Source organism: Drosophila innubila, chromosome X (genome assembly GCF_004354385.1).
Source record: "Drosophila innubila isolate TH190305 chromosome X, UK_Dinn_1.0, whole genome shotgun sequence".
Classification (NCBI taxonomy): domain Eukaryota; kingdom Metazoa; phylum Arthropoda; class Insecta; order Diptera; family Drosophilidae; genus Drosophila; species Drosophila innubila.
In genome coordinates, this window is record NC_047626.1 from 5,215,857 (window position 1) to 5,233,627 (window position 17,771).

A 17,771-nucleotide genomic window follows, 5' to 3' on the forward strand; every position below is an offset into this window, starting at 1 on the left:
AAATTTAAAGTTAGTCTTATATTTAAATCTTTTGTTGATGAAAAGTTATTAAATAATAAATTCCATATTTATTTTTTTTTATAAATAATAAGTTCTATTTTAATTTCTTACTTTATATATATGAGTTCTTAATAAAAATTTATTTTCTTTGCTTTATAATAAGAATTTTTATAAACATAAATTTAATAATTTTTATACTTTTCGTTTTACTTTTCTTTAGGTATGTGCATTAAAGTTTTGTTTAAAAAATTTGTATACAATACGAATAACTACGAGTATATAGTTATTAAAAAATAGTATTTAATAAAGTTCTTTATAGTGTTCAGGTGTTAAAAACAAATTTTTCATCACAATTTTTTTTTTAAATCATAGAACAACTCTTAATAATCATTTTTATAATTAAATATGTACTATTTTTGCTAGTTGCTTATGTTATTTTTTGTTGCTCATTATTTTTTTATATGCATTAAATTTATATTTTCAAAACTTGTGTAAAATAAATACAAAATAATCGTTTTATTAGGATATAAAATTTTCTTAAGAATATTGTGGCCAAGTTTCAAGGTCGTACGTCAAGCCGTTTGGCCTGTACAATGCTAAGTCAGTCAGTGAGCCAGTTGGACAAAGAGATTTATATTTAAAGATTATCTCATAATTTTGTTTATGGTGTTCAGTTATTAAAAAAAATGTCAATTCAAATGTCAAAATTTCTTTGGAATATTTATTATATATTTAAAAACAGTATATCTAAATTTTTTCGCTTTTATCTAAATTCTTTTTAATTTAAAATTTCCTAATTTAAGCTCTTTATTCTAATTTATAATCCTCAATTTTGTTATATTTGTCTGCTGTGTATTCTGAATGAAAGCTGAGCTTAGTGCAGTGCCTGCAAGTTGGGCAGCTGCAACATTTTGTTGCATGCAACCGGCAACGAGCAAGTTGCTGCAATTCATTTGCAAAGGTCGCGGAAGCAACATTTGAATATGCAGCAGAGTCTAGTGAAGCGTTCATCATGTCATTTGCATCTCATGAACGTTGCCACATGCTGCATGCCACATGCCGCATGTCGCATGATTCGCTCTATGTGTGTGTGTGTGTGTGTGTGTGCTTGGTTAATTTACAGCTTTGCTGATTGCTGTCAGCATTTTGCTTCATCAGCTTATGGCTAAAATCCTCCTCTTCCCACTCTCATTCCCTTTTCCCCTCTCTTTGTCTCTTTCTCTTTGCCACTTACCTCTGCCACATACATTTTGCATTAATTTGCTTTAATTGCAACTGCCCCCAAAAAGTTTTTAACGCTCACTTCCGTTTGAATTCGCTCACCGCATGTAAACATAACCATGACATTTAGCGTTATTTTCCAGTTTATGTGGACATCCTCTTTCCTGCCACGCCCCCCCCGTCTCCACACTCTCCTCACTCTCCGCTCTCTTGGTCATCGCAATCAGCTGTATGTTGCTGCGGCTGTGTCTGTGGCAACTTTCTCGGTGTCCGTTGTCCGTTGTCGACCCATTTGAATTGCAGTCACAGTTACCCAAACGCCATTTTCCATTATCCGTTAGTTTTGCGCATTTCCGGTTTCAGCGATTGCTCCCCCTCTCCCCCTCTCCTCCTGCTCCTCCTCCTTCTCCTCTCCACATGCCACACTCCACACTCGAAACGAAGCAAGTTGCCTCTGTTGTATTGTCCTTGTGGCAGACAGTCGCACAGTGGTCTAAACACAAATTAACAAGTATACGCATATTTATTTTATTCTTTAGCTCAACTTGTATATTTTTCTTAAATTTATATTTTTTGTGATACAAAATAATTGTTTTATCGACATTAATTTTCAAGTTTTAAATCAAATTAAACGAAAAATTCCAAAAGGGTGGAACCTATGAAATTAAAATGAAATCCAAGATACAAAGAAAAAATTTTTTTTAATAACTAAAATAAAAATGAATGCAGAATTAATTAAAAAACCAAACCATTATCAAAATGACATTCCGCTTGAAAAATCGGTTGAGCTTTGATCAAGTTATGACAGTTTGAAATTGGTCAGACTCTGGACTTGGCAACTTTTCAAGTCAAATTTTTTGTCCAATTTCTCATGATTTGTTACCAAAAAATGAAAGGTCCCAGAATCAAGTTTAAAGTCTTGTTTTATACTAATTACGATATAAGGAGTTGATTAAAAGTAAAAACTTGAGATTCAAAATTTTAAATTTTCAAAATTTCAAGGGGGGGACCCTTAGCATCGAAATTGAATCTTGGTCGAAAATAATGAAATTTTCTAAATGAACAAAATTTGAATGCAGAATGAATTCAGAGGACAAACCATGATCAGAATGATATTCCGCTTGAAAATCGGTTTAGTTTTGACAAAGCTATGGAAATTTAAGGTTCAGACCTTAGAGCTAACAACTTTACAAGTCAAAATTTTTGTCAGATTTCACATGATTTTTTACAAAAAAATCAAAGGTCTCAGAATCAAATTTAAAGTGTTGTTTTATACTAATTACCATATAAGGAGTTGATTAAAAGTGAAAACTTGAGATTTAAAATTTTTAATTTTCAAAAATCCAAAGGGGGGACCCTTAGCATCGAACTCTAACCATGGCATATGATGTTCGAAAATATAAAATGTGAAAAATAAACAAAATTTAAATGTAGAATTAATTTGGAGGCTAAACTATTACCAAAATGACATTCCGCTTGAAAATCGGTTCATTTTTGACAAAGCTTTGGAAGTTTGAAGTTGGTCAAACCTTGGACCAAGCAACTTTACAAGTCAAATTTTTATCAGATTTCACATGATTTTTTACCAAAAAATTAAAGGTCCCAGAATCAAGTTTAAATTGTTGTTTTATACTAATAACGATATAAGGAGTTGATTAAAAGTGAAAACTTGAGATTTAAAATTTTGAATATTCAAAAATCCAAAGGGGGGACCCTTAGCATCGAATCCAAGATCTAGATGGAAATATTTTTTTTTACAAATTTTATTAAATTTGAATGCAGAATGAATTAAAAAGCCGAATTATGATCATAATGACATTCCGCTTAAAAATCGGTTGAGTTTTGATCAAGTTATGACAGTTTAAAGTTCCAAATCCGGTTCTGGTAAGTATGAAACGGTTTCGGTTAACGGTTTGGGTAAAATTCATTTAAAATAAATTTTAGTGTCTCTAAAATGGCAAGGATTTAATGCAATTACAAATTAATTGAATAAAACCAAAAAAACTTTTTAAATTATTCGTAAAATTAAATCTCTTATATTTAAGAAACACTGAAATTTCATTAATTTTTTTTTGCCATATAAACTTTTTACAAATTACAGGTTTTGTTTATTTTTATAAGCTGGAAGACTACTTAATTTTTTAAATTGATTTTGTAATTAATTCGCTTATAGTTCGTGCCACTGTGCAACCATGTTGCAGCCTCTCACATGACCTCCGATTGGACTCCAAATTCTTGCTGAATTTTTTAATGCATTGCAAGAGAGTTGCTTGTTGTCGTTTTATTGTTGTTGTTGTTGTTGTTGTCGTCGTTGTTATTGTTGTTGTTGTTGTGACAACAATGTGAGTCGCCATTTTGTGCAATTGCAGTTTTAATTACATTTTTCTACAATTTTTCGCAGTTGCTTTTCCAGCCATAAATAGGCTAGAAATTAAAGCTGAATATTGTAGCAACAAACTGTGGCAAGCTGCGTTGCGAGTTTGAGTCAAGGTTGCTGCTGCTGCCACGCCCACTAAATGTGGCGCCTCTTTTGGCAGTCTCTTCCCTCTTTCTCCATGCTTTTGTGCTTCTTGTTGTGCTGCTCTCTTTGGCCTAGCTTAAAAAGCACATACGCTGCACTTTTTACGCCCTTTAGAGGCATGCCTCCGAGTGTGGCACTGTCTCTGTGTGTGTGTGTGTGTCTGGTTGACATAGATGTATATCAGAGCAACAACAAGTACAACAACGATAGCAACAAGAACAAAAGGCATTAACACCATCAAAGTTGGTAAACAGAGATACAGCACGTATCTAATAAAAGGCCACAACGTGCTGCCATCGCGGTCGCGACCATCTGATGAGAGGGGAGACGGAAAAGGGGAGAGAGAGTGGAGGGGGGGGGGGGAGTGCAGAAGGAGGAGGGTGGGTGGTGGGTGAGGGGTTAGTACACTGATAAAAAACAAAACAATTAATAAGATTATTTTAAGACCAAATTACTAAAACTAAGATTATTAATCAACAAAATCTTAAAATCTTAATATATGAATAAAAATCTTAAAATGTTAGGAAAGTACAAATAGGTACTATTTCGTATCAAACAAATGATGGCACCGTGGCGCTCTGGTTAGAGAGGCCGCTTCAGTTGTGAAGCAGTAGGCAGCGGTTCGAATCCCCCTCGTAACAAATTAAAATAACATTTATAAAATCACTAAAACAGAATTAAATATAAGTAAATCAAAATTTAAAAATAAAACAAATTATAAAAATATAAAATAATTTTTACTTATTTTATATTTTAATTTTAATTTTAAGAAAATTTATTCTTAAAATAAGAATTTTGTCTTATCTGAAATGTTCTTAAAATCAGAATGTGTTCTCTTAATCTAAGAATTATAAGTTCTCGACGCATTTTTTAGACCAAAAATCTTAGTTCTGAGACCAAAATCTTGATTTTAGAACATTTTTTTTATCAGTGCAGGGACCGACAACCCTAATCGAAACCGAGACCCTTAACCGTTATAATCCGATTAAGATTAGTAACCGTAACTGAAACCCACCGAAAAACAAAAATTTTTCAAACTGAAATAACCGTTTAGTAACCGATTCATATTTAACTATAAGTTTCGTTTTAATCAAGCATTAAATTCAATTATGTTGTTAAGCTGTTAAGATCGTTTTTCAAATCAATATTGATTTTAAATTTAAATATATATCTTATTATATACACCTTTCTCAAATCAAATAATTTTTCTTTATAGTTTTCAACAAATTTTTATTATTAATTGTGAATTGAAATCAATATAACATACAATTATACATTTTACTAAATATAGTTGTGTAAAATAAAAGATGAAAACTGGAATATCATAAGAACTTAAAATTAAGAATGCCACATTAAGTTGAACGTTGAATCATATTAATTTTTCAAATTATCATAATTAATTAAATTGTATTCAAATAAAATGTGTTTAGAATTAGTTGACATTTTTATATTAAGCTACAAAAAGATTTCAAAATTATACAAAATTTAAGTATAATATTTTTCGTATTTAACTTAGAGTTCTCAACTGGTTCTAGCAAGGACGAGCAGTACGATGTTAACAAACAAATAAAGATTTACCAAATTATTGCCATATTAATTCTTGGCTAACGTTTAGACCAACTGAAATATAAATAAAATAATATGAAATAGAACTAAATAAAATATGTTTAAATTAATTTTATTTTTTCTATTTTATTTAAATCATTTGTTAATTTAACTTTGACTTGGAGCAAACGACGACAGCTGAGTTGCATCAAAAAATTAAGTTCGGAAAAATGATTTAAAGTTAATAATTAAAAACAGTGACAAATAAATTTAATTTTGAATAATAAATAAATATAAAAAAAAATAATTTATTATTGATGTAATAATAATAAGAAGTAAAGTATAAATTCTAAGATTTTTGAGATTTATGTTGTTATTTTTCGCAGTGTATGTGTGTGTTGTCCAGAATGCGAACACATCCTGTGTGTGTGTGTGTGTGTGTTTGTTGTGTTGCTTCTTTGACATTGGCTGAGATTTGCGCTCTTGCCTCATCTTGTTGCACACACACACACACACACACACTCGCACACACACACAGAGAGTCTGTTGCTCCTTTCAAGGCTTTTGCCAGTTGATATCCTGCTTAAGGATGCGCTCAAGTACTTTCAAGTCACTTGGCAGCTGCTTAAGTTAACTTTTGCCTGGCGACACGATGCGAAGAAGTTTCAACAGCAAAAGCATATCATGACTACCCCTACCCACTGGCAGGGACCACCCCCATGTTGACAGTGCGATGAAACGCAGAATGGAATCAACGTTTAACGTTTACCTTTGGCGCAACTGTCGCCTTCGTCTTCCGTCTTTCGTCTGTCTTCGTCTTTCGTCTTCCGTCTGTCTTCGTCTTTCTCTCCTTGTCTGTTGGCCGTGTCCTGTTGCTGTTGTTGTTTTTGTTGCTGTCTACGCTCCCAGGATGCACTTGACTCAAGTGTCCTGCCGCTTCAAAGCGACAAAAGTGTCACCGCAACTGTTGCGGTTGCAGCAACACAATATATACAGTATATATACAATATATATACAACAGGACGAGTATGACAAGCCAGGCCAAAGTCAGGCCAAAGCCTTTGAGCCACGTCAAAACAAATACGAATGGCAAACGCGTCTACACTTTGCAAAATTTGTGATGAAGAATAAAAGAAAAAAAAAAAATAATAATAAAATAAATCATAAAAATATAAATAGCTTAGTCATGTGATTTAAATATATCATAAAAACATTTTCAACATATTTTCATCGCATATTTAAAAAAAAAATAGTAAGACTAAAAATTCAAATATAAAATATATTTTAAGTAATGGCTTAAAAAAAAAAAATAAAAACCTATCAAAGTACAGCCTTAATAGTTTAATAATATTTGACTAACGTTGTGATTATATAATCAACGAATATTTTAAAGCAAAAAGAGTCCGATTCAAATTAAATTATAAAATATGAAAATCTGAAGATATATAAAAAAAAATATATTATGCTGATAAGTGATCATTATACACTTTTTTTATATTAAATTATAGTCCGATTCAAATTAAATTATAAAATATGAAAATCTGAAGATATATAAAACAAAATAAAAAAAAAATATATATAATGCTGATAAGTGATCATTATACACTTTTTTTATATTAAATTATAGTCCGATTCAAATTAAATTATAAAATATTAAAATCTGAAGATATATAAAACAAAATAAAATATATAATGCTGATAAGTGAATATAATGCTGATAAGTGATCATTATACACTTTTTTTTTATATTTTCTTTATATATTTAAAGAAACAGAGTCTGTTTCAAATTTATTTACAAATTATGTTAAAAATGTAATAATAAAAAGTTTATAAAGCTAAAAAAATTGTTTGAATTTAAAAGTGTTATCCTTTTTTTATTTAAACAATGTAAGAATTCTTTGTAAAATGTATTAAATTATTTATTTTATAAATATTTTAAGAATTAATAAAGATTAACTGACTGTTAAATAGGTTTCAAGAAAATAAAATTTAAGAATCAATTAAAATGTATTTTAGCCAGTTAAATAATTAATAAAAAAACAATTTCTAATGGTGAAAGATAAAACAAAATGAAGAAGACACATATCTTAATTAATATTGTGAACTGCCGAGTTAAATATTTACCAACAGAAAATTAATAAGCTTTATGCATAGATCCTTTTGTAAGAGCGTGGAGCTCAAATAATAATAATCAAAGTTAAAGTTTAAATTTAATTTTTTTAGCACAAACAATAAATTATAAAAAGCTTATTAAGTATTTGAGAATTATGTATAGTCACAAAAATAAATACGCAAATGAGATTGAGTACTTTCACAAAGTGAAGGACAAGTTTGAAATACTTTCAATTTCAAATTTTAACTTTGATCTCAGCTGGTAAATGCCTAGATAATCTATTAGGAAAATTAAAAGTATCAAGGAAAAACATTTTGAGGAATGTAAAAGATAAATAATGCCAGGTAAAGAAAGTGAAAAATCTGTAGCTCTTTTCTCGTGGTGCAAATGTTCTTCGAATTCAAAAGAGGAAAATTGTGGAAAAGCGGAACACTTGACATTGTTGTACAAGTTATTTTCGCATTGTTTGATTTCACTTTCAAATTTTCGTCTGCTTACTCAGACGACTTTTCCCCGAATTCGGTGTGGAAAACGACAACGACAACAATAAAAACAACGAAGAAGATAGAAGAAGGGTAAACAATGCGCAACGTTTTGTTCCACTTCGTTCACTTTTCAGTTTTCGCAATCGTTTTCTCTCGCTTCACCTGTGAGTCCAGAGTCCTTAGTCTCCAAGCACCGTTACGTATACGTTATCCTAACTGTTTCGCGTCCTTACTGTCTATCTGGCTGTCTGTCCGTCTGTCTGTCTGTCTGTCCGTCTGTCTGCCTCTCAGCTCTATTGCCATTTGTATTTGAATTTGTTAAAACATTTTAGTGGAATTACTTTCAGTTTAAATTGCCAAAGTGGCCTCCAGTTGTTTCTCTCTCCCTCTCGCTTTCTGTCTCACTCTATTCCTAGCTTCTTCTTTCTATCTGTCCCTTTGTAAAATTTCCCCTTTTTTCGTGTATTCAGTCGACATTATTACACAGTCTCTTGGTTTGATTAACATTATCCGTTTCTTAATCGGCCTCAATTGTTTATTTTAAAAACATTTTTTAAAGTATAGTTTAAATCCATGTATATAAAACTCTTTGTCCTGACTCACTCACTGACTGACTGATCATTGCACAGCCCAAACAATACGACTTTGTAGGCTTAAATTTTCACACAATTGATTATAAATTAAGAAAAATAGCTTAACATTTCAATCAATAATTTTATTGAATTTCATTGATATAAACCTTTGGCCTAGTAATTTAGAATTGTGTCAATGTCTTGAGTTCGTAATTAATCGTTCATGTCCAACTAAAATATGTTTTAATTAAAAACCATTTAAAATGTATATCTCTATATATATAACTGTTTGTCCTGACTGACTGACTGATATTTGTGCAGCCCAAACGGTAAGACCTAAGAGGCTGAAATTTTGACACAAAATAGATGAGACAAATTTATTTTGCGAAATTCGAGCTGCAATGATTTTAAATTGATGGTCAAATTGTACACACAGATAGATTGAGAAAGAGAGATTGACATGGAAAGAGAGAGACAAATACAAATTCCTTTGTTCTCTCTAAAATAAGCGATTGTTTTTTTTGGAATTTAAGTGTCAGCCTAAGGAGATTTTGAAATTGGGAACACAACTAGCGGAAGCGAGTATGTTTAAGAGAGTAAGAGAGTGGGAAGAAGTGAGAGACAGAGGGAAGTGGCTTTGATTGCAGTCGCTTTAAGCAATCGGAGAAGCAGCAAAAACAACCACAGGCAAGCCACAGGTAGAAGCAGAGTGAGAAAAAGAGAATGGTACAGCCCTTCTCCTTTCACTTGAGGTTAAAGGTTAAAAAAGACGCCGTTTGAGCTTTGCCAGTTGTATTTTGGTATCGTTTTTCTTCTTTTCTAAAGGAAAAGAGTTTCTTTCTTGTATATCCATTTCTCATTTGCCATGTTTTCTTTTTTTTTTTATTTTTTTTTTTTGGAATTTTGTTTGTAAACCTGCCTCCGTTTTGCGAGCTGGGAAATGCGCGGAATGCTAAAAGGCCGTTTCGTATGCCTTCTGGGGAAAACTCTGGCAGGAAAATGCTTGAAATTTTTGCACAATTCGAATGGTGGCATCCAATAGAACTCTTGCCACGCGTGGCAACCGAATGAAAAAAACTTCAATTGACACTGAAACTGAAACTGAATATGAATCTGTAGCAGGAAAGTAGCAGGCGGAGAAGTAAGGGAGGAGCGGTGAAAGAATGTGTGGGATCACTTGCCTGACTCCAGTGTTGCCTCGACTGTTGCTGCTGCATTTTGTGGCAACCACCGTTGCACCTTGTTGCCACACGAACACTGTTTGAGGCAACGGCAACGGCAACTCAAACATACGACGACGATGCCTCGTTGCCGAAATTAACCGAAGCGTGCGAAACGAACTTGCCACACGAACTTGCCACACACAACGTCTGCCAATTGGGCGATTTGTCGTGTCGTGTGCGTCGTGTCGCAAGACAGCTTAGCAACATGTTGACAGCTCGCCTTGTTGCTAGCAACATTTATTGTTTTATGCCCTGTAAAGAGGGTACATTTAATTTGTGTAGCTTTTAATAGGCAAAAGGAGGCTTGGCAGACCTCATAAGATATATATATTCATGATCAATCTCTTTATAGTAATTTTCGACTGTTTAAAAAATATATTTCAGAAATCTTGAGAGCTAGAGCAACGAAATTTGACACACACACACTTATAAAAATACATTTATAATTATAAATAAAAAACTAAATTTATAATTTAAAAAAAAAAACCCAAATAGAATATTCAAATTGCATACAAAAATTATAATTAATCTTAAGATTAAATTATGTTTATTTTTAGCTAATTCCTTTCTTTCTTATAAATTGTGAATTTTTTAATCTTAAAAATATTATAAATTCGTTGTTTTTAATAGTGACTAAGTCAATAATTAATAAGCTTAAATAAATAAATAAGAAATAATAATAACAGCTCCTGAATACCCTGCAATTCTGAAAAAACTTCACCATAATCTCAATTTTTAAAATAGAATGAACTTTTTGATGTATAACGTTGTCTCTTAATATTTTAAATCATCCTACTTAATCACATAAAAATTAAATACTTCAAATGGCAGTTATGACTGTTTTAAGTTTTTAAGAAACGCATCTTTTTGTGGTATCGTATATGTATGCGATTTATACGGTGTTTTGTTGCATGTACGTGAGTGCAAACAAGTGTTTGAGTGTGTTTGGCACTGTACCAGGGTATCTGGTAGTCGAGCACTCTTAATAAAAGCTACCCTGTTTTTTTTTCTCTATTGTTGCCTCTCGCTCGAAATTGCGAATGATTGCCCTTTAGTAATTATTAACGCAATTATTGTTGCAATGTCCTCAACGAAAGCTGTGCTACAATCTTGCCTCCTTCCCCTTTCTTCCCTCAATTCCCACTTTCTGCCTTTTCTTCCCGCTTTTCCATTCAATTCTAACGACGCAAATTAGCTAACAGAATTATGAGGCTCCAAGGAGTGCAAAGTTTATCCGCCTTTGTTGCACTTTCCATCATCATCATCATTATCATATGATTTGAGTATTATCATAATCATTATTGTTATAAGCATCATTATCTTGAGATTCATTATCTGCACTGTGGCACGATTAAAACTTCCTCTCTGTTGTCGGCTTGAAGTTAATTTCAGTTTCTTATTGCAGTTAATTAAGTGCAACTTGAGTTTATTCGGCTAAACTAACTCCCTTGCAGCTCCTCTCTGCTCTCGTGCCACATCCAACCACTGCTGAGGCTGTTGCAAGCTGCTTAATTTATGCGCGAAGCGATTCCTTCCATCATTCTCTCAGCCGGCTGATGTGCATGTCAAAGCGCGCTGACAATCAGATGACAATTCCGGCCATGATAAGCCGGATAATTAGCTTAAACTTTCGCAGACTAGCAAGCTGAGAAGAAAGAGAGATTGAGAGAGAATGAGAGGGAGAACATGCCACACCATCTTTTGGCTACGCAAATTAAAAAAAAAAAGAAAAGTTTCCAGAGCAATTTTAAAGCTGTTGCCTTCAGAACGTCTCATAAATTGTTTTGTGTTCAGCGTCTCGACTCGAAGCAGCGCATTTGCTGTGCTTTATATTTTGTTGTCATAGAATCATACATTATTTGTCGATGATTTGCAAAATTTGTGCGTAATTTGAGCGTAATTTGAATTTCTGAATTCTCATAAATTGTTATGTGTTCAGCGTCTCGACTCGAAGCAGCGCATTTGCTGTGCGTTCTATTTTGTTGTTATAAAATCATACATTATTTGTCGATGATTTGCAAAATTTGTGCGTAATTTGAGCGTAATTTGAATTTCTGAATTCTCATAAATTGTTTTGTGTTCAGCATCTCGACTCGAAGCAGCGCATTTGCTGTGCGTTATATTTTGTTATTATAGAATCATACATTATTAGTCGATGTGAGTAATTTGAGTTCCTGAATTCTCATAAATTGAATTGTGTTCAGCGTCTCGACTCGAAGCAGCGCATTTGCTGTGCTTATAATTCACTGGATCTGCCTGAACTTAAGCTTATAAATCTGCACACTTTAAATATGCCATAGAAATTTCAATAGAATCTCGAAAATATTCAAGTGCTCGCTGCGAAACCTCCTCGGAATTAAGTTGGTTTCGAAATTACGTGTAAATTGAGCAAGGACTTTCTTCACTTTCCTCACTTTCTCCATGTTGTCGGCATCAGCTGCTTCGAGTGTATAAACGCGGGTGCAAATCTATGGATTCAATTGGTGAGAGCACTGTCCAAATGTTTGGTTCCCCTTCTCACTTCTCACTTCTCACTTGAAGTTGGCTGTGATTGCGCCAACAGCCATAAAGTATGCAACACTCGACTAGGGAGACTAGAATAGATTGGGGAGAGGCACTGAGGAGATGTTTGGGGAATCCGCACATACGGATACGGATTCGTATTCGGTTTTGTATGGCAATCGAAATCCAAATCCACATCCCACGTATAATCATCATAATAGCAAATTATATATAATAATAAAATATTTCGTGTTCAAACTACCAAAACTGCAGTGGACCTCTTTATTTGTGTGTGTGTGTATGTGTGTGTATGTGAGAGTGTGCGTGTTGAGTGCTTGTGTGTGTCCATCTGTATATTTTTATACCCTGTTCCCATTGAAAATATGTTATATTTTTGTAAGATCTGAACTTTCAGCAGCTCAAAAATGTTTAGAAAAAACGTGAATATATAAACAAAGTTTATTTGATTTAAAAAAATATATTTCTAATAAGATCTATACTCAAATTTTAAATCAATTTTAAATTAAAAATCATCATAGTACACCATTGAATTTAATGGTTGTTTGAACCGAAGCTTTTCGTTATACATGAATCGGTTACTAATCGGTTATTTCGGCTTGAAAAATTTCAAATTCTTGGTTTCGAACTACAAAAATTTGTATTTCACTTCAAGTAACCACTTGCAATCGGTTAATACCGGTTTACGGTTAAGTTTTTGATTATGTTTTTTATTTCTTGTTTGTTTTGGTCGACGATTAAGTAGAGCAGGTTTAATGTTTGGCAGTAAATTGAGCTGTTAAATAATATAGATTCTGCGATTGCAATTTCTTACAGCTCTGACGACAGGGTATATTGTAGTCGAGCACTTGTTTCCATAGCCAATGCGTACGTGTTGATGATAGTCCACAGACATTAGTCCAGTTGTAAGACTTTAACTCCCGCAAGACTTTAATACTCGTACCTAGAAATGTTGACTTGACTTTAAGCAAATCCTTTCAGAGCTCTCACTTCCCGAGTTCTCAGTTTCAGTTCTTAGTTTCAGTCTCCGTCTCCGTGTCGGTCTCCGTCTCCGTCTCGATTGTATACGGCGTGACAATGGCTCGTTTCCAAATCAATCGTCTGCGTGACTGTGAATGCTATGCTCTTACTCTTTTTACTCTCCCTCTCTCTTTCTTCGCACAGTGTCCACACCTTTGTGTTACCGAGCTTCGAGTTTATTTCTTTGTGCGCTGCATGCAAAATTAGTCTGGGAGTCGTCTGGGAAGACGTGGCTAGCGTCAAATCAAATGTTTGGCAAGACCTTGAGTGCCAGCATCTTCTTGGTCCACTTGCTGCTTCCTTCTTTCTCCTTCTTTCTCCTTTTGCTGCTCTGCATTCGCCTTGCTTTGTATCATATCCGTTTCCGACACTTGACTGAAATCGCTTTGCCATTCAAAGCGTGCGTTATCCCATATCCATATCGATATCGATATCGACTACTTGAGTCGCCTCCATTCCCCATTCAGAATTTCTATTTTCTTGGCATAAATTAACTTGCATCCATTTCATTTGGACTTCGATTTTTCGGGCATTGCATGGCAAACTAAAAGCTTTTCCTTTCCTCTTCATTTCCATTGCTTTTCGGGCTGCTGTTTGCAACTTTCACCAGCCACTGAGCCAAAGTGTTCACTTCCTTTGTGTGGCACTGCAAAGCTTCCGCTACAAGTAAAATTCCGAAAATATATGCACTCGAAAAAAAAATTGCAAAAAATAAATTCAAAAAACAATTGTTTCTATTTTATTTGTTGTCAAAACAACTACATTAATTAATAAACTAGGTCTTATGGTTTGCACTGTACAATAATCAGTGAGTCAGGACAAAGAGTTATAGGTAGATTAGGACCACCTGCTCTCGATACATAAGTTCCTTTAATGAAATATAAAAGTAGATGAAAAATAAATGTGGTCAGTCAGTGAGTCAGGACAAAGTGTTTTGTATGTATAGATAGGTTAGGACCTCCTGTTTTTGATACAGGACTTTCGTTAGTGAAATTTAAAGGTAGATTAAATATAGGAGTAGTGAGTCAGTAAGTCAGGACAAAGAGTTGTATATGTATAGATAGGTTAGGACCTTCTGTTTTCGATGCAGGACTTTCGTTAATGAAATATAAAAGAACGTGAAATATAATAGTAGTGAGTCAGTAAGTCAGGACAAAGAGTTGTATATGTATAGATAGGTTAGGACCTCCTGTTTTCGATACAGGAATTTCGTTAATGAAATATAAAAGTAGATGAAATATAAAAGTCGTAATTCAGGGACTCAGGACAAAGAGTTTTATATATATTGATAGATAAGGATCTCCAGTTTTCAATACTGAACTTTTGTTAATTAAATATTTAAGTCGATTAAAGTTAAACAATATTATATTAACCTGTAAAATCAATGGTGGTACCATTTCTTTCTGGTTAGAGTCGCCACTTTAGTGAAAAAATATGTGGGTTCGTTTCCCACTGATTTTGAATTAAATTATAAAAACATTGTATGTAAGTATACAGTGTAATACAAACTATAATTTTTATTTATACACAATTTTGATCAACATTTTTTTTTTTTTGTGTGTAGAGCTCAACATCTTTAGATGGAGCTGTGGTTTTGAGGTGGCAACTCTTTAAGTGCCGCTGTCGCGGCGATTGTGGCGAAAGTTCAAAGCTCAAAGCGAACATTTTCGATTTTGCCATTAATTAACGTTAGTAAATTAGCGGCGCAGCTGCAGCTGCCACTTGCCACTTGCCACCTGCCACCTGCCACAACTCCAACTTCAGTTGCTTGAAGTCGAATTCTGGGTGTCGAGTTCATTGAATCGCAATCAACGCCGGCCGCATTTGATTTATTTGACTGGGAACAGTTTTGTGAAACTTTTCACATTTTCTCTTCATTTGCAGTAGCAATTTAATAAACAGCATTAAACAGAGTCCAAATCAATTAACTGCCTCACAGTTTGCTTAAAAAGGTCCAAACAAAGGGGACAGTTCAAGTTTACCCTAGTCTATGTCTTTATTAAACATGCCAATTTCAATAACTTTCGATTTGGGAAAAAAAATTTAATTTTATCAGCAAAAAATTATTTACATTACTGGAAAATAAAGATTTTGAGCATATTAAACAATTTTTTTATTCCATGAGCTCAAGGGAACAATGTGTTTATATATTCCGAGTCGTTTGAGCCATGTCCGTCTGTCCGTCCGTCCGTCTGTCCGTCTGTTTGTACGCATCGATCTCAGAGACCATAAGAGCTAGAGACTTTAAACTTGGTAAGTAGGTTCCTGGATACCGTACGCAGGTCAAGTTTGTTTCTGTTTTTTGAATCGCACCCCAATATCATATAGCTGTCATAGGACCGATCGGTAAAAAATCAAGTTTTAGTAAGAAAAAGTTTTTTGTTTCTTGAGATATCTTAACCAAACTGATAGAATGTGCATTTAAGTTGGTTTTGTACATATATCATATAGCTGCCATAGGAACTATCGGTCGAAAATCAACTTTTAGTACAGAGTACCAGGGTATCCTACTGTCGAGCGTGCTCGACTGTAGCCGCATCTCACCGCGAGCGAAGCGAGAAGGGGGAGTAGCCCCCTTGTTTACTTTCTATAGTAGTGTTCAACGTCTAATTAGTGGCTAGAATTCTCTGAAAAAATTGTATTCTCATCTGCAAATATTTTTTTTTTAAAAGTAAACATTTAAAATAATTTAAGATAAACTCTTCATTTACAGATAGTTTATTTATTTTTTATCTGTTTATTTATTTAGTGATTGAAATATTTATTTATTCAATTATAATCACTTATACACGAAAATAGTTTATTTTTGTCAATAGTTCTACCATCCATCATGCTTAACTATTAGATCCGTCTTCACAGATATACATCATTTCTGTAGAATCATTAAAGAATACATATTGAAAAGAAAAGTACCAGAATTATAAAGCTGATAAGCAAATTGGCAGCTTATCATCAATTAAAGTGGCCAAACTACTTCTACGAATTTGATAAGGTGCGATATTCTATTTAATTTTGATACCGTAATTAAGATTGTTGTGTATTCTATTTAGATTGCTTCGTTTCCATAATAGACACATGTTTGGACTGACACTTGAGGCAGCTCGTGAGTCAACGGAATTGTAATAATACTATAGAATAATATAGGAATTCAAGCGCGTTATCAACACTGATAAAAAGTCGGAACTGTGCAAAGCACTTGAAGATGGAAGGGAAAAGTGGAAGCAGAAGGGCAAACACCTGGTAAACAGGCACTTTTTACGCTCTTGGGCCACAAATGCGATAAGCTGGCGAAATAAAAAAAAGAACACTTGTCCAATGCAAAAAGTTAATTAAAAAATAAAAATAAATAAGACAATAGTAAACAAAATTACTCATACTCGAGAGAGAGAGAGAGGTTTCGTTTTCAGTATAAAAGTTACATTTGTTGACTGAATTCGAACAGAAACAAAGTGTCTTTCAAATAGTAACAATGAAATTCCTATACACTTGTGCCCTTCTTTTGGCCGTGTTCGCTGCCAGCCAGGCTTACAGCACCAGCTGGGGCAGGAGGAACGGAACCGACTTTCTGCTCTCCCGTCAAAATGAAAGGCGTTATCCCATCAAGAACAATTACTGGAACATCAATGTTGAATACGTAAGATAAATCTTTCTTCAAACTCAGCAAGGTTCTTAACTCTTTTTTGATTTTCTACAGGGCCGCAACAACCCCTACGTCATTACATTTATCCAAGTGATCGATAACTTCCGCAACAGCTCTGGTGCCACGCCCAGTCTTTGGTCCGGCGGTCCAGGAAACCGTTTTGCCACTATCAATCTCCGCAGCCAGGTCAGCCGTGGTCTCGACTCCACCGTTGAGATCTGGGGCCGTCGATAAGAACAGTAGAGCTTTCCTAAGACTCGATTACTCCCAAAATCTATTACTGTAAAAAAGAGTGACAACAACAAAAAATAAATAAAAATTTCTTATCACCTATACAGAAAAACTTGTTATCTTGATTTTCTTGTCTATTTAATTAAGCGAACCAGGAATCGTAAAAATAAAACATGAAAGATCATTTCTTTGTAAATGGAACAAGTGGACGGTTACAGTCGAGCACGCTCGACAGTAGGATACCCTGTGCCCAGGTACACTCTACTGATAGTTGATTTTCGACCGATTGTTCCTATGGCAGCTATATGATATATGAAACTGAATTAAACAAAATTTGGTCAGAGTTTACAAGACCAACTTAAATGCATATTCAATCACTTTGGTTAAGATAACTCAAAAATCCAAAAACTTTTTCATATGACAGCTATATGATATAGTCGACCGATTTGAACAAACTTCGGTCAGGATGGACAAAACCAAGTTAAATGCGTATTCTATCACTAAAGTGAAGATATCTAAAAAAACAAAAAGCTTTTTCATACTAAAACTTAATTTTTGACGTATTGCTCATATGGCAGCTATATGATATAGTGGTCCGGTATGATCCAAATTTGGTCAGGATATATAATACCAGCCCAGATGCATATTCTATTATTTTGGTTAAGATATCTCAACAAACA

The 17,771-nt window shown here is 33.7% G+C and overlaps 1 protein-coding gene across 1 annotated transcript; it reads left to right on the plus strand.

The window, feature by feature from the left end:
* The first annotated feature begins 16,651 nt into the window (after nt 1-16,651).
* Nucleotides 16,652-17,152, plus strand: LOC117782206. The gene is made up of 2 exons (XM_034619221.1): nt 16,652-16,854; nt 16,915-17,152. Exons 1-2 carry the CDS (start codon nt 16,690-16,692, stop codon nt 17,092-17,094), a joined length of 345 nt encoding a protein of 114 aa, XP_034475112.1. The 5' UTR covers nt 16,652-16,689; the 3' UTR covers nt 17,095-17,152.
* The last annotated feature ends 619 nt before the right edge of the window (nt 17,153-17,771 follow it).